At 61.2% G+C, this 22,326-nt stretch overlaps 1 protein-coding gene across 3 annotated transcripts in view; it reads left to right on the plus strand.

The window, feature by feature from the left end:
• The first annotated feature begins 3,397 nt into the window (after nucleotides 1-3,397).
• VARS1 (valyl-tRNA synthetase 1) overlaps nucleotides 3,398-22,326 on the plus strand; it is a 106,006-nt gene continuing 87,077 nt past the window's right edge. The window contains exons 1-4 of one of the 3 annotated variants that reach the window (XM_090129008.1): nucleotides 3,398-3,660; nucleotides 9,707-9,841; nucleotides 11,534-11,815; nucleotides 17,049-17,133. In XM_090129008.1, coding sequence (XP_089985134.1) covers nucleotides 3,550-3,660; nucleotides 9,707-9,841; nucleotides 11,534-11,815; nucleotides 17,049-17,133 — 613 coding nt within the window. In that variant the 5' untranslated portion in view covers nucleotides 3,398-3,549. The remainder of the gene's footprint in view (nucleotides 3,661-9,706; nucleotides 9,842-11,533; nucleotides 11,816-17,048; nucleotides 17,134-22,326) is intronic. The other 2 variants (XM_090129006.1, XM_090129005.1) reach the window with 2 other exon arrangements.

The following is a 22,326-nucleotide window of genomic DNA, read 5'->3' on the forward strand; positions in this document are numbered from 1 at the left end:
CCCCCCCCATAAACCCCCCCATAGCCCCCCCACATTAAGACCCCCCCCATTTTAGTGCCCCCCCCCATAAACACCCCTTTTAGTGCCCCCCCATCCGACCCCCCCCCTTTATTCCCCCCCCCCATTCACATCCCTTCTATTCCCCCCCATCAGGGCTCCCCCCCCCAAAAAAATTCCCATTTCCCCCCCCCCCACATAAACCCCCCCCATAAACCCCCCCCAATGACCCCCCCCCCATAAACACCCCTTTAGTGCCCCCCCCCCCCCAAATAAACCCCCCCCTTTTTGGTGTCCCCCCCCCATCAGCCCCCTCCCCTTTTAGTGCCCCCCCCAGAAATACCCTAATAGTGCCCCCCCCCAATAAAAACCCCTTTAACCCCCCCATTCCCAACCCCTTTGCTGCCCCCCTCCAAATAAACCCCCACTTCAGCAGCCCCCCCTTTCCTGCCCCCCCCCATAATAAACTCCCACTTTTGCTGCCCCCCCCCACATCACCACCCCCTTTTTGCTGCCCCCCCCCCCATTATGACCCCCCTCTTTAGTGCCCCCCCCTCTGTGCCCCCCCCATAAGCACCTCCTATAATCCCCCCCCCGAATTATTCCAAGCCCCCCCCACTTTCCTGCCCCCCCCATAAACCCCCCCATAGCCCCCCCACATTAAGACCCCCCCCATTTTAGTGCCCCCCCCCATAAACACCCCTTTTAGTGCCCCCCCATCCGACCCCCCCCCTTTATTCCCCCCCCCCCATTCACATCCCTTCTATTCCCCCCCATCAGGGCTCCCCCCCCCAAAAAAATTCCCATTTCCCCCCCCCCCACATAAACCCCCCCCATAAACCCCCCCCAATGACCCCCCCCCCATAAACACCCCTTTAGTGCCCCCCCCCCCCCCAAATAAACCCCCCCCTTTTTGGTGTCCCCCCCCCATCAGCCCCCTCCCCTTTTAGTGCCCCCCCCAGAAATACCCTAATAGTGCCCCCCCCCAATAAAAACCCCTTTAACCCCCCCATTCCCAACCCCTTTGCTGCCCCCCCCCAAATAAACCCCCCCTTCAGCAGCCCCCCCTTTCCTGCCCCCCCCCCAATAAACTCCCACTTTTGCTGCCCCCCCCCCACATCACCACCCTCTTTTTGCTGCCCCCCCCCCAATATGACCCCCCCCCTTTAAAACCCCTTTTGTGCCCCCCCCCATAAGCACCTCCTATAATCCCCCCCCAATTATTCCAAGCCCCCCCCACTTTCCTGCCCCCCCCATAAAGCCCCCCACAGCCCCCCCACATTAAGACCCCCCCATTTTAGTGCCCCCCCCATAAACACCCCTTTAGTGCCCCCCCATCCGATCCCCCCCCCTTTATTCCCCCCCCCCCCCCATTCACATCCCTTCTATTCCCCCCCATCAGGGCTCCCCCCCCCAAAAAAAATTCCCATTTCCCCCCCCCCCACATAAACCCCCCCCAATGACCCCCCCCCCCCCCATAAACACCCCTTTAGTGCCCCCCCCCCCCAAATAAACCCCTCCCTTTTTGGTGTCCCCCCCCAACGACCCCCCCTTTAGTGCCCCCCCCTTCAAGCCCCCCCCTATTTGCTGCCCCCCCCCCATTATGACCCCCCCCTTTAAAACCCCTCTCTGTAACCCCCCCATATTTTAGAACCCCCCCTTCTCCTATGCCCCCCCCATTTATTCCCCCCCCTTTCAGTGCCCCCCCATTAGAATCCCCCCCTCTGATGCCCCCCCCCTCCAATGCCCCCCCATTTATTCCCAGCCCCCCCTTTCAGCGCCCCCCCCCATATTTCAGAATCCCCCCCCTCCAATGCCCCCCTATTTGTTCTCCCCCCTTTCATTGCCCCCCCATTAGAATTCCCCTCTTCTGATGCCCCCCCTTCTCCGATGCCCCCCCATTTTTCACCCCCCCTCAGTGCCCCCCCATATTTCAGAATCCCCCCCCTCCAATGCCCCCCCCATTTATTCCCCCCCTTTCAGTGCCCCCCCCAATTAAAATCCCCCCCCCTCCAATGCCCCCCCATTTATTCCCAACCCCCCCTTTCAGTGCCCCCTCTGTATTTTAGAATCCCCCCCCCTCTCCGTTCCCCCCCCATTTTTCCCCCCCTTTCAGTGCCCCCCCAATATTTCAGAATCCCCCCCCCTTCTCCGATGCCCCCCCATTTATTCCCCCCTCTCTCAGTGCCCCCCCCCATATTTTAGAACCCCCCCCTCCGATGCCCCCCCCCACATTTATTCGCCCCCAATTAAAATGCCCCCCCTTCTCTGATGCCCCCCCATTTATTCCCAACCCCTCCCTTTCAGTGCCCCCCCCGTATTTTAGAATCCCCCCCCTTCTCCGAAGACCCCCCATTTATTCCCACCCCTTTCAGTGCCACCCCCCTTAAGAATCCCCCCCCCCTCTGATGCCCCCCCTTCTCCGATGCCCCCCCATTATTCCCCCCCCTTCAGTGCCCCCCCAATTAAAATCCCCCCCTTCTCCGATGCCCCCCCCATTTACTCCCCCCTCCTTTCAGTGCCCCCCCCCATATTTTAGAATCCCCCCCCTTCTCCGATGCCCCCCCATTTATTCCCCCCTCTCTCAGTGCCCCCCCCCATATTTTAGAACCCCCCCCCCTCCGATGCCCCCCCCACATTTATTCCCCCCCAATTAAAATGCCCCCCCTTCTCTGATGCCCCCCCATTTATTCCCAACCCCTCCCTTTCAGTGCCCCCCCTGTATTTTAGAATCCCCCCCCTTCTCCGATGTCCCCCCCTCATTTATTCCTCCCCCCTTTCAGTGCCCCCCCCAATAGAATCCCCCCCTCTGATGCCCCCCCCTTCTCCAATGCCCCCCCATTTATTCTCCCCTCTCTCAGTGCCCCCCCCCATATTTTAGATCCCCCCCTTCTCCGATGCCCCCCCCATTTCCCCCCCCCCTTTCAGTGCCCCCCCCAATTAAAATCCCTCCCCTACTCTGATGCCCCCCCCATTTCCCCCCCCCTTCACTGCCCCCCCCATATTTTAGAATCCCCCCCCCTTCTCCGATGCCCCCCCCATTTATTCCCCCCCTTTTGTGCCCCCCCCCATTAAAATCCCCCCCCCTTCTCCAATGCCCCCCCCTCATTTATTCCCCCCCCTTTCAGTGCTCCCCCCCCCCGGCTCCAATGCCCCCCCCATTTATTCCCAACCCCCCCCCTTTCATTACCCCCCCCATATTTTCTCCCTTCCCCCCCCCTCCCATTCTACCCCCCCCAATCATTCCTCCATCTAATTAACCTCATTAATTTCTTTTTCTCCCCCCCCCCCCCCAACAGCAATGGCCGCCCCCCGTCTTTTTCTGCCCCCCCCCCCGGACGACGCCCCCCCCACCCAACGCGTCCTCATCGCCGCCCTTTTTTCCCCCCACCCCCCCGAAATCATCCGCCTCTCCCCATCCTCCCCCCCCCCGAAAGAATTCACCTCCCTTTTCCCCCCCCTCACCAAATTCCCCTCCCAGCTCTTTTGACTCCGGGGGGGGCGCTGCTATGGGGACCCGGAGCCGTAGGGTTTTTTTTGGCCCCCCCCGAAATGGGGGGGTCGGACCCCCCCGCGGCTGCTTTGGTTCGCCAATGGGAGGCGTTCGCTGATGGGGAGATCCGGCCTGCGGGGGCTGTGCTGGCGGGGGGGGGCGGACAGGAGGTAAGGGGGGGGGGGGGGCAAAATTGGGGGGGGGGGGGGGAGAAATTTGGGGGGGGGAATAGGGGGGGGGAAGTGGGGGGGGAAGGGGGAGAAACGGGGGGGTTATGGGGGGGTTATGGGGGCACTGGGAGATCTGGACTGGGGGGGCAAATTGATGGGGGGGGGCGGAGAGGAGGTAAGGAGGGGGGGCAAGTTTGGGGGGGGGGGCAAATTTGGGGGGGGGGCAAATTTGAGGGGGGGGAACTGGGGGGGGGAAGGGGGAGAAATGGGGGGGGTTTGGGGGGTTATGGGGGCACTGGGGGATCTGGACTGGAGGGGGGGAGGGATTAAATTGGGGGGGGTAAAATTGAGGGGGGGGCAAATTGAGGGGGGGGGAAAACTGGGGGGGGAAATTAGGGGGGGAAATTGGGGGGGAAAGGGGGAGAAATGGGGGGGTTATGGGGGGGTTATGGGGGCACTGGGAGATCTGGACTGGGGGGGCAAACTGATGGGGGGGGCGGAGAGGAGGTAAGGGGGGGGGGCAAAATTGGGGGGGGGAGAAATTTGGGGGGGGGGAGCAAAATTGAGAGGGGGGGAAATGGGGGGGGGAAATTGGGGGGCAAATGGGGGGATATGGGGGCACTGGGGGATCTGGACTGGGGGGGCTGTGCTGGTGGGGGGGGGGCGGAGAGGAGGTAAGGGGGGGGGCAAAATTGGGGGGGGGCAAATTTGGGGGGGGGGGAATAGGAGGGGGAAGTGGGGGGGAAAGGGGAGAAATGGGGGGGTTATGGGGGCACTGGGAGATCTGGACTGGGGGAGGCAAATTGATGGGGGGGGCGGAGAGGAGGTAAGGGGGGGGGCAAAATTGGGGGGGGGGTAAATTTGAGGGGGGGGTGAATAGGGGGGGGAACTGGGGGGGGGCTGGGGGGGGAAGGGGGAGAAATGGGGGGGTTATGGGGGGGTTATGGGGGCACTGGGAGATCTGGACTGGGGGGCTGTGCTGGTGGGGGGGGGCGGAGAGGAGGTAAGGGGGGGGGGCAAAATTGGGGGGGGGGTAAATTTGGGGGGGGGGATTGGGGGGGGAACTGGGGGGGGAAGGGGGAGAAATGGGGGGGGTTTGGGGGGTTATGGGGGCACTGGGGGATCTGGACTGGAGGGGGGGAGGAATTAAATTGGGGGGGGTTAAATTGGGGGGGGCAAAATTGAAGGGGGGGCAACTGGGGGGGGAATTGGGGGGGGGAAATGTGGGCTGGGGGGGGAAATGGGGGGGAAGGGGGAGAAACGGGGGGGTTATGCGGGGGTTATGGGGGCACTGGGAGATCTGGACTGGGGGGGCAAATTGATGGGGGGGGGGCGGAGAGGAGGTAAGGGGGGGGGGCAAGTTTGGGGGGGGGAATCGGGGGGGGGAAATGGGGGGGGGAATGGAAGAAATGGGGGGGTTATGGGGGCACTGGGAGATCTGGACTGGGGGGGCTGTGCTGATGGGGGGGGCGGAGAGGAGGTAAGGGGGGGGGCAAAATTGGGGGGGGGGAATAGGGGGGGAACTTGGGGGGGGAACTGGGGGGGAAGGGGGAGAAATGGGGGGGTTATGGGGGCACTGGGAGATCTGGACTGGGGGGGCAAATTGATGGGGGGGGGCGGAGAGGAGGTAAGGGGGGGGGGGCAAAATTGGGGGGGGGGAGAAATTTGGGGGGGGGAAGTGGGGGGGGAAGGGGGAGAAACGGGGGGGTTATGGGGGGCTTATGGGGGCACTGGGGGATCTGGACTGGGGGGATGGGGATGAGGTGGGGGGGGAGCAAAGTTGGGGGGGGGCAAATTTGGGGGGGGGCAAAATTGAGGGGGGGGAAAACTGGGGGGGAGAAATTAGGGGGGGAAATTGGGGGGGAAAGGGGGAGAAATGGGGGGGTTATGGGGGGGTTATGGGGGCACTGGGGGATCTGGACTGGAGGGGGGGGAGGAATTAAATTGGGGGGGGTAAATTGGGGGGGCAAAATTGAGGGGGGGTAAATTGGGGGGGGGAAATGTGGGCTGGGGGGGGATATGGGGGGGAAGGGGGAGAAACGGGGGGGTTATGGGGGGGTTATGGGGGCACTGGGAGATCTGGACTGGGGGGGCAAATTGATGGGGGGGGCGGAGAGGAGGTAAGGGGGGGGGCAAAATTGGGGGGGAGGCAAATTTGGGGGGGGGGAATGGGGGGGAAGGAGGAGAAATGGGGGGGTTATGGGGGCACTGGGAGATCTGGACTGGGGGGGCTCTGCTGATGGGGGGGGCAAAATTGGGGGGGGGGGGCAAAATTGGGGGGGGGCAAATTTGAGGGGGGGAATAGGGGGGGGAAGTGGGAGAAACGGGGGGGTTATGGGGGGGTTATGGGGGCACTGGGAGATCTGGACTGGGGGGATGGGGATGAGGTGGGGGGGGGAGCAAAGTTGAGGGGGGGGCAAATTTGGGGGGGGGGCAAAATTGAGGGGGGGGGAACTGGGGGGGGAAATTAGGGGGGGAAATTGGGGGGGAAAGGGGGAGAAATGGGGTTATGGGGGCACTGGGGGATCTGGACTGGAGGGGGGGGGAGGAATTAAATTGGGGGGGGGTAAATTGGGGGGGGCAAAATTGAGGGGGGGCACTGGGGGGGGAAATTGGGGGGGGGCAAATTTGAGGGAGGGGAAATGGGGGGGGGAAATGGGGGGGTTATGGGGGCACTGGGGGATCTGGACTGGAGGTGGGGGCGGGGGGGTGGTTAAATTGGGGGGGGGGGCAAAATTGAGGGGGGGGTTAAATTGGGGGGGGGGACAATTTGGGGGAGAAGGGGGAAAAATGGGGGGGTTGTGGGGGTGGATGGGGGACGGGTTAAATTGGGGGGGGCAACAAGGGGTAAATTGGGGGGGGGGCAGATTTGGGGGGGGGTTATGGGAGCACTTTGGGGGGGGGATAAATTGGAGGGAGGGGGGAATTTCAGGGGGGGGCAGCTTGGGGGGGGGAGTTGAGGGGAGGGCTTAAATGGGGGGGGCAAACTGGGGGGGGGAAATGGGGGGGTTATGGGGTCTTGGGGGGGGAGTTAAAGTGGGGGGGGTATTTGGGGGGGGCAAAAGGGGGTAAATTGGGGGGGGATTTGGGGGGGGCAGGGGGTAGGTTGGGGGGGTTAAATTGGGGGGGGGGCAGCATGGGGTAGATGGGGGGGGGATTATATTGGGGGGGGGTTAAATTGGGGGGGGGCAGCAGGGGGTAGATGGGGGGGGGGCAAGAGGGGTTAAACTGGGGGGGGGTAATTTGGGGGGGGGGGCACCTGGGGGTAGATTGGGGGGGGGATTAAATTGGGGGGGGGGGCAATTTGGGGGGGGGCATCAGAGGGTAGATTGGGGGGGGTGAATTGGGGGGGGGTGAATTGGGGGAGGGATTTAATTGGGGGGGGGCAACGTGGGGGGGTGAATTGAGGGGAGGGAGAAATTTGGGGGGGGGGCAAATTTGGGGGGGGGAGCAATGGGGGGGGTTAATTGGGGGGGGTTAATTGGAAGGGGGGTTAATTGGGGGGGGGGTGAAATTGAGGGGGGGGCAAATTGGGGGGGGGCACGGGGGGGTTTAATTGGATGGGATGCAAACGCGGGGGGTAAATTGGAATAAATGGAGAGGGACAAAGTGGGGGGGGGGACAAATTTTGGGGGGGGGGTCATTTGGGGGGGGGGGGATTTGGGGAGGAGGACCGGGGGGGTTAATTGGGGGGGGGGGGTTAATTGGGGGGGTAAAAAGGGGGGGGGAGGGATGAATTTGGGGGGGGGCAAATTTGGGGGGGGGGGCACGGGGTGATCTGAGATGGGGGGGGGGGGCATAAGTATGGGGGGGTGAAATGGGGGGGTACATTGGGGGGGGGGGGGGAGGTTGGGGATTTTGGGTGGGGGGGGGCACCGGGGGGGGGGAATTGGGGACTTGGGGGGGGGGATGGGGGGCATTGAGGTGCTGGGGGGGGCAATGGGGGCTGTTGGAGTCAATGGGGGGAACTGGGGGGGGGCATTGGGGTGGGGGGTGCTGGGGGGGGGCACTGGGTGCTACTGGAGTCGATGGGGGAAAATCTGGGGGGGGCATTGGGGGGGGGGCACTGGGTGCTACTGGAGGGAATGGGGGGGCACTGGGGGGGGAACTGGGGGCTGTTGGAGTCAATGGGGGGGGCATTTGGGGGGGCATTGGGGTGGGGGGGTTGCTGGGGGGGGCACTGGGTGCTACTGGAGCCAATGGGGGGAACTTGGGGAGGGGCATTGGGGTGGGGGGGGCACGGGGGGGGCACTGGGTGCTACTGGAGTCAATGGGGGGAACTTGGGGGGGGGGGCATTGGGGTGGGGGGGGCACTGGGTGCTACTGGAGCCAAGGGGGGGGTGGGGGGGGCATTGGAGTCAATGGGGGGGGGCATTTGGGGGGGCATTGGGGTGGGGGGGCGTTGGGGGAGGCACTGGGTGCTACTGGAGTCGATGGGGAGAAACTGGGGGGGCATTGGGGTGGGCGGGCACTGGGGGGGGCACTGGGTGCTACTGGAGCCAAGGGGGGGGCGGGGGGGGCATTGGAGTCAAGGGGGGGGGCATTTGGGGGGGCATTGGGGTGGGGGGGCGCTGGGTGCTACTGGAGTGAATGGGGGGGTGCTGGGGGGGGCACTGGGGCTCTGGGTGTCAATGGGGGGGAACTGGGGGGGGGCATTGGGGTGGGGGGGCGCTGGGGGGGGGCACTGGGTGCTACTGGAGTCGATGGGGGAAAATCTGGGGGGGACATTGGGGTGGGGGGGGCACTGGGGGGGGCACTGGGTGCTATTGGAGTCGATGGGGAGGAACTGGGGGGGGGCGCTGGGGGGGGGCACTGGGGGCTGTTGGAGTCAATGGGGGGGAACTGGGGGGGGGAATTGGGGTGGGGGGGGCACTGGGTGCTACTGGAGTCAATGGGGGGAACTGGGGGGGGGGGCATTGGGGTGGGGGGGCACTGGGTGCTACTGGAGTTGATGGGGGGGCAGGGGGGGCATTGGAGTCAATGGGGGGGGGCATTTGGGGGGGCATTGGGGTGGGGGGGCGCTGGGGGGGGCTGGTTATGGGACAGGCTATTGGTCCAGCTATGGGGCAGGCTGTGAGCCTGGCTATGGGGCCGGTTATGGGGCAGGCTATGGGTCTGGCTATGGGGCAGGCTGTGGGTTCAGCTATGGGGCCAGCTATGGGGCAGGTATGGGGCAAACTATGGGGCCGGTTATGGGGCAGGCTGTGGGTCCAGCTATGGGGCAGGCTGTGGGGCTGGCTATGGGTCAGGTTATGGGGCAGGCTATGGGACAAACTATGGGGCCAGTTATGAAGCAGGCTATGGGTCCAGCTATGGGGCAGGCTATGAGTCTGGTTATGGGGCAAACCCTGGGGCGCTATGGGGCTGGTTATGGGGCAGGCTATGGGTCAGGTTATGGGGCTGGCTATGGGGCAAACTATGGGGCCGGGTATGGGTCCAGCTATGGGGCAGGCTGTGGGGCAAACTATGGGGCCAGTTATGGGGCAGGCTATGGATCCAGCTATGGGGCAGGCTGTGGGGCTGGCTATGGGGCAGACTATGGGTCAGACTGAGTCTGGCTATGGGGCAAACTATGGGGCCACTTATGGGGCAGGCTATGGGGCAGGCTTGTAAGTCCAGCTATGGGGCTGGTTATAGGTCCAGCTATGGGGCAGGCTGTGGGTCTGGCTATGGGGCAAACTATGGGGCTGGTTATGGGGCAGGCTGTGGGTCCGCCTATGGGGCAAACTATGGGGCTGGTTATGGGGCAGGCTGTAAGTCCAGCTATGGGGCTGGTTATGGGGCTGGCTATGGGGCAAACTATGGGGCTGGTTATGGGGCAGGCTGTGGGTCCAGCTATGGGGCAGGCTGTGGGGCAGGTTATGGGTCTGGCTATGGGTCAGGCCGTGGGTTCAGCTATGGGGCAAACTATGGGGCTGGTTATGGGGCAGGCTGTAAGTCCAGCTATGGGGCTGGTTATGGGGCTGGCTATGGGGCAAACTATGGGGCCGCTTATGGGTCCGGCTGCGGGTCCGGCAACGGAGCTGAGCTGCAATTCCCCTCCCAGGCGCTGGGGGCGCTGCTGCGCGCACTGGGGGCGCTGGAATCGCACCTCGGGGGGGGGCGGCGCTTCCTGCTGGGGGAGGCGCCCACCCTGGGGGACGTCGCCGTCGTCTGCGCCCTGCTGCCGCCCTTCTGCCACGTGAGCGACACCCCGGCACCCCCCCACGTGACCCCCCGGCACCCCATGACCCCCCCGTGACCCCCTGCTGACCCCATGACCCCCCATGCCCCCCCGATACCCCCCTGCTGACCCCATGATCCCACATGACCCCTGTGACCCCCGTGCCCCCCCATGACCCCCCCATAACCCCCAAGTGTCCCCGTGACCCCCCTGTGACCCCCCCATAACCCGCTGCTGACCCCATGGCCCCCCCATGACCCCCGCATAACCCCCTGCTCACCCCCATGACCCCACATGACCCCTGTGAACCCTGTGCCCCCCCATGACCCCCCAAGTGTCCCCATGACCCCCCTGTGACCCCCCATAGCCCCCTGCTGACCCCATGACCCCCCATGTCCCCTGTGACCCCCGTGCCCCCCCATGACCCCCTGCTGACCCCATGGCCCCCCCATGACCCCCCCATAACCCCCTGCTCAGCCCCGTGACCCCACATGACCCCTGTGACCCCCGTGCCCCCCCATGACCCCCCAAGTGTCCCCATGACCCCCCTGTGACCCCCCATAGCCCCCTGCTGACCCCATGACCCCACATGACCCCTGTGACCCCCGTGCCCCCCCCGTGACCCCCCCATGACCCCCCAAGTGTCCCCGTGACCCCCCTGTGACCCCCCCATAACCCCCTGCTCAGCCCCATGACCCCACATGACCCCTGCGACCCTCAACCCCCCCGTGACCCCCCCATGACCCCCCAAGTGTCCCCATGACCCCCCTGTGACCCCCCCATAACCCCCTGCTCACCCCCATGACCCCACATGACCCCTGTGACCCCCGTGCCCCCCCATGACCCCCAAGTGTCCCCATGACCCCCCTGTGACCCCCTCATAACCCCCAGCTCAGCCCCATGACCCCACATAACCTTACAACCCCGTGACCCCCGGTGACCCCATGAGCCCACATAACCTTACGACCCCATGACACCCGTGACCCCACATAACCTTGTGACCTCGTGACCCCCCCGTGACCCCACATAAACTTACGACCCCATAATCCCTCATGACCCCCTGCGACCCCACATAATGTTACAACCTCGTGACCCCCCGGTGACCCCGTGACCCCCCTGGTGACCCCACATAACCTTATGACCCCGTGACCCCCCGGTGACCCCGTGACCCCCCTGGTGACCCCGTGACCCCACATAACCTTATGACCCTGTGACCCCCCAGTGACCCCTTATGACCCCACATAACCTTACGACCCCATAATCCCCCATGACCCCTTACGACCCCACATAACTCTTCTACCCTGTGACCCCCGGTGACCCCATGACCCCACATAACCTTACGACCCTGTGACCCCCCATGACCCCCCGGTGACCCCATGACCCCCCGTTGACCCCATGACCCCACATAACCTTACAACCCCCCTGTGACCCCATGACCCCCTATGACCCCACATAACCTTACAACCTCGTGACCCCCCTGGTGACCCCGTGACCCCACATAACCTTATGACCCCGTGACCCCCCGGTGACCCCGTGACCCCCCTGGTGACCCCTTATGACCCCACATAACCTTACGACCCCATAATCCCCCATGACCCCCTACGACCCCACATAACCTTACAACCCCGTGACCCCGCGGTGACCCCGTGACCCCACATAACCCTACGACCCCGTGACCCCCGCTTGACCCCGTGACCTCTGACCCCGCAGGCTCTGCCGCGGTCGCATGGCGCCCGTTTCCCGGCGGTTGAGCGCTGGCTGCGGCGCTGCAGGGAGCTGCCCCAAATCGGCGCCATTTTGGGGCCGCCGCCGCCCCACCTCCACCCCAAGGGCGGCCCTAATGAGCCTAACGAGGGCGCTAACGAGCCTAATGAGCCTAACGAGCCTAACGAGCCTAACGAGGCTCCCAAGAGCGCCGCCCAGCTGAGGAAGGAGGCCAAGAAGAGGGAGAAAATGCTGCGCTTCCAGAGCAAGCAGAACAGAGCCATGCAGGTCTGCGCTTATGGGGTCGTTATGGGGTCGGCTATGGGGTCGGCTATGGGGTCGTTATGGGGTCGTTATGGGGTCACTATGGGGTCGTTATAGGTTATGGGGTCACTATGGGGTCACTATGGAGTCGTTATGGGTTATGGGGTCCTTATGGGGTCACTATGGGGTCACTATGGGGTCACTATGGGGTCCTTATGGGGTCACTATGGGGTCACTATGGGGTCACTATGGGGTCACTATGGGGTCGTTATAGGTTATGGGGTCACTATGGGGTCACTATGGGGTCAGTTATGGATTATGGGGTCACTATGGGGTCCTTATGGGGTCCTTATGGGTTATGGGGTCCTTATGGGGTCACTATGGGGTTGTTATGGGGTCGCTATGGGGTCGTTATGGGGTCACTATGGGGTCGTTATGGGTTATGGGGTCATTATGGGTTATGGGGTCCTTATGGGGTCAGTTATGGGGTCATTATGGGTTATGGTGTCACTATGGGGTCACTATGGGGTCCTTATGGGGTCAGTTATGGGGTCGTTATGGGTTATGGGGTCGTAATGGGGTCGTTATGGGGTCACTATTGGGTCAGTTATGGGGTCAGTTATCGGGTCACTATGGGGTCACTATGGGGTCGTTATGGGGTCGTTATGGGGTCCTTATGGGGTCACTATGGGGTCCTTTATGGGGTCGTTATGGGTTATGGGGTCACTATGGGGTCCTTATGGGGTCCTTATGGGTTATGGGGTCCTTATGGGTTATGGGGTCGTTATGGGTTATGGGGTCACTATGGGATCGGCTATGGGGTCGTTATGGAGTCACTATGGGGTCCTTATGGGGTCCTTATGGGGTCGTTATGGGGTCACTATGGGGTCACTATGAGGTTGTTATGGGTTATGGGGTCACTATGGGGTTGTTACGGGGTCGTTACAGGGTCGTTATGGGGTCGTTATGGGGTCGTTATGGGGTCGTTATGGGTTATGGGGTCACTATGGGGTCGTTATGGGTTATGGGGTCACTATGGGGTCCCTATGGGGTCACTATGGGGTCGTTATAGGTTATGGGGTCACTATGGGGTCCTTATGGGGTCCTTATGGGTTATGGGGTCGTTATGGGGTCGTTATGGGGTCGTTATGGGGTTGTTATGGGGTTGTTATGGGGTCGTTATGGGGTCACTATGGGGTCACTATGGGGTCATTATGGGCTATGGGGTCGGCTATGGGGTCATTATGGGGTCACTATGGGGTCCTTATGGGTTATGGGGTCACTATGGGGTCATTATGGGGTCACTATGGGGTCACTATGGGGTCACTATGGGTTATGGGGTCACTATGGGGTCACTATGGGCTTGTTAGGGGCTATGGGGTCACTATGGGGTCACTATGGGGTCGTTATGGGGTCACTATGGGGTCACTATGGGTTATGGGGTCTTTATGGGGTCCATATGGGGTCACTATGGGGTCCTTATGGGGTCCTTATGGGTTATGGGGTCCTTATGGGGTCACTATGGGGTCAGTTATGGGGTTTTTATGGGTTATGGGGTCACTATGGGGTCACTATGGGGTCCTTATGGGGTTGTTATGGGTTATGGGGTCACTATGGGGTCACTATGGGGTTGTTATGGGTTATGGGGTCACTATGGGGTCACTATGAGGTTGTTATGGGTTATGGGGTCACTATGAGGTTGTTATGGGTTATGGGGTCGTTATGGAGTCACTATGGGGTCCTTATGGGGTCACTATGGGGTCACTGTGGGGTCACTATGAGGTTGTTATGGGTTATGGGGTCACTATGGGGTCGTTATGGGGTCGTTATGGGGTCGTTATGGGGTCACTATGGGGTCCTTATGGGGTTGTTATGGGTTATGGGGTCGGTTATGGGGTCGTTATGGGGTCACTATGGGGTCGGCTATGGGGTCGTTATGGGGTCACTATGGGGTCCTTATGGGATTATGGGGTCGGCTATGGGGTTATGGGGTGGGTTATAGGGTTGGTTATGGGCTATGGGGTCGGTAATAGGGTCATTTATGGGGTCCTTATGGGGTCACTATGGGGTCACTATGGGTTATGGGGTCTTTATGGGGTCACTATGGGGTCCTTATGGGTTATGGGGTCCTTATGGGTTATGGGGTCACTATGGGGTCGTTATGGGGTCACTATGGGGTCGTTATGGGGTCACTATGGGGTCGTTATGGGGTCCTTATAGGGTCGTTATGGGGTCACTATGGGGTCACTATGGGGTCGTTATGGGGTTGTTATGGGTTATGGGGTCATTATGGGGTCACTATGGGGTCACTATGGGTTATGGGGTCACTTTGGGGTCAGTTATGGGGTCACTATGGAGTCACTATGGGGTCACTATGGGGTCAGTTATGGGGTCAGTTATGGGGTCACTATGGGGTCACTATGGGGTCGTTATGGGGTCACTATGGGGTCACTATGGGGTCCTTATGGGTATGGGGTCCTTATGGGGTCACTATGGGGTCGTTATGGGGTCGTTATGGGGTCGTTATGGGGTCGTTATGGGTTATGGGGTCATTATGGTGTCGCTATGGGGTCACTATGGGGTCACTATGGGTTATGGGGTCACTATGGGGTCAGTTATGGGGTCGTTATGTGGTCACTATGGGGTCACTATGGGGTCCTTATGGGTTATGGGGTCACTTTGGGGTCAGTTATGGGGTCACTATGGAGTCACTATGGGGTCACTATGGGGTCAGTTATGGGGTCAGTTATGGGGTCACTATGGGGTCACTATGGGGTCGTTATGGGCTATGGGGTCGGCTATGGGGTCCTTATGGGGTCACTATGGGGTCACTATGGGTTATGGGGTCTTTATGGGGTCCTTATGGGGTCACTATGGGGTCCTTATGGGGTCCTTATGGGTTATGGGGTCACTATGGGGTCGTTATGGGGTCACTATGGGGTCGGCTATGGGATCGTTATTGGGTCACTATGGGGTCACTATGGGGTCACTATGGGGTCGTTATGGGTTATGGGGTCACTATGGGGTCAGTTATGGGGTTGTTAGGGGTCCTTATGGGGTCACTATGGGGTCACTATGGGGTCATTATGGGTTATGGGGTCGTTATGGGGTCACTATGGGGTCGTTATGGGTTATGGGGTCGCTATGGGGTCCTTATGGGGTCCTTATGCGGTCCTTATGGGTTATGGGGTCCTTATGGGGTTATGGGGTTGGTTATGGGGCTATGGGGTCGTTATGGGTTATGGGGTCATTATGGGGTCATGGGGTCAGTTATGGCGTCATGGGGTCGGCTATGGGGTCGTTATGGGGTCGGTTATGGGGTTATGGGGTGGGTTATGGGTTATGGGGTCATTATGGGGCTATGGGGTCGGCTATGGGGTCGGCTATGTGGGGTTGGTTATGGGGCTATGGGGTTGGTTATGGGGTCATGGGGTTGGCTATGGGGTTGTGGGGTTATGGGGTCATGGGGTCAGTTATGGGGTCATTATGGGGTTGTTATGGGGTCGTTATGGGGTTATAACACCAGTTATGGGGTCGTTATGGGGTCATGGGGTTGGCTATGGGGTCGTTATGGGGTTGGTTATGGGGTCACGGGGTCGGCTATGGGGTTGTTATGGGGTCGGTTATGGGTTATGGGGTGGGTTATGGGGTCAGTTATGGGATTATGGGATCAGTTATGGTGTTGTGGGGTCGTTATGGGGCTATGGGGTTGTTATGGGGTCGGTTATGGGGTCGGTTATGAGGTTGGTTATGGGGTCATTATGAGTTCCTTATGGGGTCAGTCATGGGGTTATGGGGTCAGTTATGGGATTGGTTATGGGGTCAGTTATGGGGTCAATTATGGGGTTATGGGGTCATGCAGTTGGTTATGGGGGCAGTTATGGGGTCGGTTGTGGGGTTGCTTGTGGGGTTATGGGGTGAGTTATGGGGTCGGTTATGGGGTTATGGGGCCGTTATGGGGTTGGTTATGGAGCTATGGGGTCGGTTATGGGGTTGGTTTGGGGGTTATGGGGTCAATTATGGGCTCGGCTATGGGGTCGGTTATGGGGTCGTTATGGGTTATGGGGTCATTATGGATTCTGGGGTCAGTTATGAGTTACGGGGTCGGTTACGGGGTCAGTTACGGGGTCGGTTATGGGGTCGGTTATGGGGTTGGTTATGGGGTTGGTTATGGGGTCATGCAGTTGCCTATAGGGTTATGGGGTCGGTTCTGGGGTCGGTTATGGGGTTCTGGGGTCGGTTATGGGGCTATGGGGTCGGTTATAGGGTCATGGGGTCGGTTATAGGGTCATGGGGTCGGTTATGGGGTTGGTTATGGGTTCTGGGGTCGGTTACGGGGTCGTTATGGGTTATGGGGTCATTATGGATTCTGGGGTCAGTTATGAGTTACGGGGTCAGTTATGGGGTTGGTTATGGGGTTGGTTATGGGGTCATGCAGTTGGCTATAGGGTTATGGGGTCAGTTATGGGGCTATGGGGTCGGTTATAGGGTCATGGGGTCGGTTATAGGGTCATGGGGTCGGTTATGGGGTTGGTTATGGGTTCTGGGGTCGGTTACGGGGTCGTTATGGGTTATGGGGTCATTATGGATTCTGGGGTCAGTTATGAGTTACGGGGTCAGTTATGGGGTTGGTTATGGGGTTGGTTATGGGGTCATGCAGTTGGCTATAGGGTTATGGGGTCAGTTATGGGGCTATGGGGTCGGTTATAGGGTCATGGGGTCGGTTATAGGGTCATGGGGTCGGTTATGGGGTTGGTTATGGGTTCTGGGGTCGGTTACGGGGTCGTTATGGGTTATGGGGTCGTTATGGATTCTGGGGTCAGTTATGAGTTACGGGGTCGGTTACGGGGTCGGTTACGGGGCCGGTTATGGGGTCGGTTATAGGGTTGGTTATGGGGTCATGCAGTTGGCTATAGGGTTATGGGGTCAGTTATGGGGTCAGTTATGGGGTCGGTTGTGGGGTTATGGGGTGAGTTATGGGGTGTTATGGGGTCGGTTATGGGGCTATGGGGTTGGTTATGGGGTCGGTTATGGGGTGTTATGGGGTCAGTTATGGGGTGTCATGGGGTCGGTTATAGGGTCATGGGGTCGGTTATAGGGTCATGGGACCGGTTATGGGGTCAGCTATAGGGTATGAGATCGATGATGGGGTTGGTTCTGGGTTCTGGGTTTCTGGGGTCAGTTCTGGGTTCTGGGGTCGCTTACGGGGTCGCTTACGGGGTTTTGGGGGAATTTTCTGGGATTTTGGGTCCCCCAGGCTCAGCCGAAGCCGCCCCGCAAGCAGCGCCGCGATCCGGGCGTCCTCAGCTACGATGTCGGCACCCAGCCCGGCACCAAAAAGGGTCTGCGGGGTCATGGGGGGTCTGTGGGGTCTGTGGGGTCATGGGGGATTCGGGGGGTCTGTGGGGTCTGTGGGGTCTGTGGGGTCATGGGGGGTCTGTGGGGTCTGTGGGGTCTGCGGGGTCATGGGGGGTCTGTGGGGTCTGTGGGGTATGGGGGGTCATGGGGGGTCTGGGGGGTCTGCGGGGTCATGGGGGGTCTGTGGGGTCTGTGGGGTCTGCGGGGTCATGGGGGGTCTGGGGGGTCTGCGGGGTCATGGGGGGTCTGTGGGGTTTTGTGAGGTATGGGGGGTTTGGGGGGTTATGGGGGATTTGGGGGGTCTGTGGGGTTATGGGGGTCATGGGGGGTCTGTGGGGTTTGGGGGGTCTGTGGGGTCATGGGGGGTCTGCGGGGTTTGGGAGGTTTCTGGGGTCATGGGGGGTCTGTGGGGTTTTGTGGGGTATGGGGGGTCATGGGGGATCTGTGGGGATTTGTGGGGTATGGGAGGTTTGTGGGGTCATGGGGGGTCTGGGGGGTCTGCGGGGTCATGGGGGGTCTGGGGGGTCTGCGGGGTCATGGGGGGTCTGTGGGGTCTGTGGGGTATGGGGGGTCATGGGGGGTCTGTGGGGTTTTGTGAGGTATGGGGGGTTTGGGGGGTTTGGGGGGTTATGGGGGATTTGGGGGGTCTGTGGGGTTATGGGGGTCATGGGGGGTCTGTGGGGTTTTGTGGGGTCTGGGGGGTCATGGGGGGTCTGTGGGGTCTGGGGGGTCTGTGGGGTTTTGTGGGGTATGGGGGGTCATGGGGGATCTGTGGGCTTTGGGGGCTCTGTGGGGTTATGGGGGATTTGGGGGGTCTGTGGAGTTATGGGGGATTCGGGGGGTCTGTGGGGTCATGGGGGGTCTGTGGGGTCTGGGGGGTCTGGGCGGTCATGGGGGGTTTGTGGGGTTTTGTGGGGTATGGGGGGTCATGGGGGATTTGTGGGGTATGGGGGGTCATGGGGGATCTGTGGGCTTTGGGGGCTCTGTGGGGTTATGGGGGATTTGGGGGGTTATGGGGGATTTGTGGGGTCTGTGGGGTCATGGGGGGTTTGGGGGGTCTGTGGGGTCATGGGGGATTTGGGGGGTCTGTGGGGTTTTGGAGGCTCTGTGGGGTCATGGGGGCTCTGTGGGGTTTGGGGGGTCTGTGGGGTTATGGGGGATTTGTGGGGTCATGGGGGGTCTGTGGGGTCATGGGGGATTTGGGGGGTCTGTGGCGTCATGGGGGATTTGGGGGGTCTGTGGGGTCATGGGGGGTCTGGGGGCTCATGGGGGGTCTGTGGGGTTTGGGGGGGTCTGTGGGGTTTTGTGAGGTATGGGGGGTTTGGGGGGTTTGGGGGTTATGGGGGATTTGGGGGGTCTGTGGGGTTATGGGGGTCATGGGGGGTCTGTGGGGTTTGGGGGGGATTTGTGGGGTCTGTGGGGTTTGGGGGGTCTGTGGGGTCATGGGGGGGTCTGTGGGGTTTTGTGGGGTATGGGGGGTCATGGGGGATCTGTGGGGATTTGTGGGGTATGGGAGGTTTGTGGGGTCATGGGGGGTCTGTGGGGTTTTGTGGGGTCATGGGGGGTCTGTGGGGTCTGCGGGGTCATGGGGGGTCTGTGGGGTCTGTGGGGTCATGGGGGGTCTGTGGGGTTTGGGGGGGATTTGTGGGGTCTGTGGGGTTTGGGGGGTCTGTGGGGTTTTGTGGGGTCTGTGGGGTCATGGGGGGTCTGTGGGGTCTGGGGGGTCATGGGGGGTCTGTGGGGTTTGGGGGGGTCTGTGGGGTTTTGTGAGGTATGGGGGGTTTGGGGGGTTATGGGGGGTCTGCGGGGGATTTGTGGGGTCTATGGGGTCGTGGGGGATTTGTGGGGTCTGTGGGGTTATGGGGGGGTCTGTGGGGTTTTGTGGGGTATGGGGGTTATGGGGGGTCTGTGGGGTCATGGGGGGTCTGTGGGGTCATGGGGGGTTTGGGGGGTCATGGGGGGTCTGTGGGGTTTGGGGGGGATTTGTGGGGTCTGTGGGGTTTGGGGGGTCTGTGGGGTTTTGTGGGGTCTGTGGGGTCATGGGGGGTCTGTGGGGGATTTGTGGGGTCTGGGGGGTCATGGGGGATCTGTGGGGTTTGGGGGGTCTGTGGGGTTATGGGGGTCATGGGGGGTCTGTGGGGTTTGGGAGGTTTGTGGGGTCATGGGGGATCTGTGGGGTTTGGGAGGTCTGTGGGGTCATGGGGGGTCTGTGGGGTCATGGGGGGTCTGGGGGGTCATGGGGGGTCTGTGGGGTTTGGGAGGTCTGTGGGGTCATGGGGGGTCTGTGGGGTTTGGGAGGTCTGTGGGGTCATGGGGGGTCTGTGGGGTCTGTGGGGTCATGGGGGGTCTTTGGGGTTTTGTGGGGTATGGGGGATTTGTGGGGTTATGGGGGGTCTGTGGGGTTATGGGGTGGGAGAAGTCTGGGGGTCTGTGGGGTTATGGGGGGTCATGAGCGATTTGTGGGGTCTGGGGGGTCATGGGGGGTCTGTGGGGTTATGGGGGATTTGGGGGGTTATGGGGGATTTGGGGGGTCTGTGGGGTTTTGTGGGGTATGGGGGGTCATGTGGGATCTGTGCGGTTTGGGGGGTCTGTGGGGTCATGGGGGATTTGGGGGGTCTGTGGGGTTATGGGGGTCATGGGGGGTCTGTGGGGTCATGGGGGGTCTGTGGGGTTTGGGGGGGATTTGTGGGGTCTGTGGGGTTTGGGGGGTCTGTGGGGTCATGGGGGGTCTGTGGGGTTTTGTGGGGTATGGGGGATCATGGGGGTCTGGGGGGTATGGGGGTTATGGGGGATTTGGGGGGTTATGGGGGATTTGGGGGGTCTGTGGGGTTATGGGGGATTTGTGGGGTCTGTGGGGTTTGGGGGGTCTGTGGGGTTTTGTGGGGTATGGGGGGTCATGGGGGATCTGTGGGGTTTGGGGGGTCTGTGGGGTTATGGGGGATTTGGGGGGTCATGGGGGGCCTGTGGGGTCATGGGGGATTCAGGGGGTCTGTGGGGTCATGGGGGGTCTGGGGGGTTGTGGGGGATTTGTGGGGTCGTGGGGGATTTGTGGGGTCTGTGGGGTTATGGGGGGTTTGGAGGGTCTGTGGAGTCATGGGGGATTTGGGGGGTCTGCGGGGTTTGGGGGGTCTGTGGGGTTATGGGGGATTTGGGGGGTCTGTGGGGTTTTGTGGGGTATGGGGGGTTTGAGGGGTCTGTGGGGTCATGGGGGATTTGTGGGGTCATGGGGATTTGGGGGGTCTGTGGGGTCATGGGGGGTCTGTGGGGTTTGGGGGGGATTTGGGGGGTCTGCGGGGTTTGGGAGGTTTCTGGGGTCATGGGGGGTCTGTGGGGTCTGTGGGGGATTTGTGGGGTCTGGGGGGTCATGGGGGATCTGTGGGGTTTGGGGGGTCTGTGGGGTTATGGGGGTCATGGGGGGTCTGTGGGGTTTGGGAGGTTTGTGGGGTCATGGGGGTTCTGTGGGGTCATGGGGGGTCTGTGGGGATTTGTGGGGTATGGGGGGTTTGTGGGGTTTTGTGGGGTCTGCGAGGTTTGGGGGGTCTGTGGGGTTATGGGGGATTTGGGGGGTTATGGGGTTTTGGGGGTCTGTGGGGTCATGGGGGGTCTGCGGGGTTTGGGAGGTTTCTGGGGTCATGGGGAGTCTGTGGGGTTATGGGGGAATTGGGGGGTCAAGGGGGATTGGGGGGGTCTGTGGGGTTATGGGGGATTCGGGGGGTCTGTGGGGTCATGGGGGATTTGGGGGGTCTGTGGGGTTATGGGGTGGGAGAAGTCTGGGGGGTTGTGGGGGGTCTGTGGGGTCATGGGGGATTTGGGGGGTCATGGGGGATTTGGGGGGTCTGTGGGGTTATGGAGATTTTGGGGGGTTATGGGGTGGGAGAAGTCTGTGGGGTTATGGGGGGTCTGTGGGGTTATGGGGGGTCTGTGGGGTTTTGTGGGGTCATGGGGGATTTGTGGGGTCATGGGGGATTTGTGGGGTCTGTGGGGTTATGGGGGTCTGTGGGATTTTGTAGGTTTTATGGGGGTTTTGTGGGGTTTTGTGGGGTTGTGGGGTGGGAGAAGTCTGTGGGGTTATGGGTGGTCTGTGGGGTTATGGGGGGTCTGTGGGGTTTTGTGGGATTATGGGGTTATGGGGGATTTGTGGGGTTGTGGGGGGTCTGTGGGGTTATGGGGAGTCTGTGGGGTTTTGTGGGGTTATGGGGGATTTGTGGGGTTTTGTGGGGTTATGGGATGGTGCCGGTGCCGGCGTTGTACAGCCCCACATCACCCCATAACCCCATAATGCTCCATCACCCCATAATGCCACAACCCCATAACCCCACAACCCTACAACCCCACAACCCCACAGACGTGTCGGTGCCGCTGCCGCCGTCCTACAGCCCCACATCACCCCATAACCCCACATCACCCCATAACCCCACATCACCCCATAACCCCACATCACCCTATAACCCTACATACCCTACAAAACCCCACAGACGTGTCGGTGCCGCTGCCGCCGTCCTACAGCCCCACATCACCCCATAACCCTACAAACCCTACAAACCCTACAAACCCTACAAAACCCCACAGACGTGTCGGTGCCGCTGCCGCCGTCCTACAGCCCCACATCACCCCATAACCCCCCATAACCCTATAAACCCTATAAACCCTACAAACCCTACAAAACCCCACAGACGTGTCGGTGCCGCTGCCGCCGTCCTACAGCCCCACATCACCCCATAACCCCACATCACCCCATAACCCCACATCACCCCATAACCCCACAAACCCTACAAACCCTACAAAACCCCACAGACGTGTCGGTGCCGCTGCCACCGTCCTACAGCCCCACATCACCCCATAACCCTACAAACCCTACAAACCCTACAAAACCCCACAGACGTGTCGGTGCCGCTGCCGCCGTCCTACAGCCCCACATCACCCCATAACCCCCCATAACCCTATAAACCCTACAAACCCTCCAAACCCTACAAAACCCCACAGACGTGTCGGTGCCGCTGCCGCCGTCCTACAGCCCCACATCACCCCATAACCCCCCATAACCCTATAAACCCTACAAACCCTCCAAACCCTACAAAACCCCACAGACGTGTCGGTGCCGCTGCCGCCGTCCTACAGCCCCACATCACCCCATAACCCTACAAACCCTACAAACCCTACAAACCCTACAAAACCCC

The sequence above is a fragment of the Phasianus colchicus genome, chromosome 35 (genome assembly GCF_987193195.1).
Source record: "Phasianus colchicus chromosome 35, bPhaCol1.hap1.1, whole genome shotgun sequence".
NCBI classification, from domain to species: Eukaryota; Metazoa; Chordata; class Aves; order Galliformes; family Phasianidae; genus Phasianus; species Phasianus colchicus.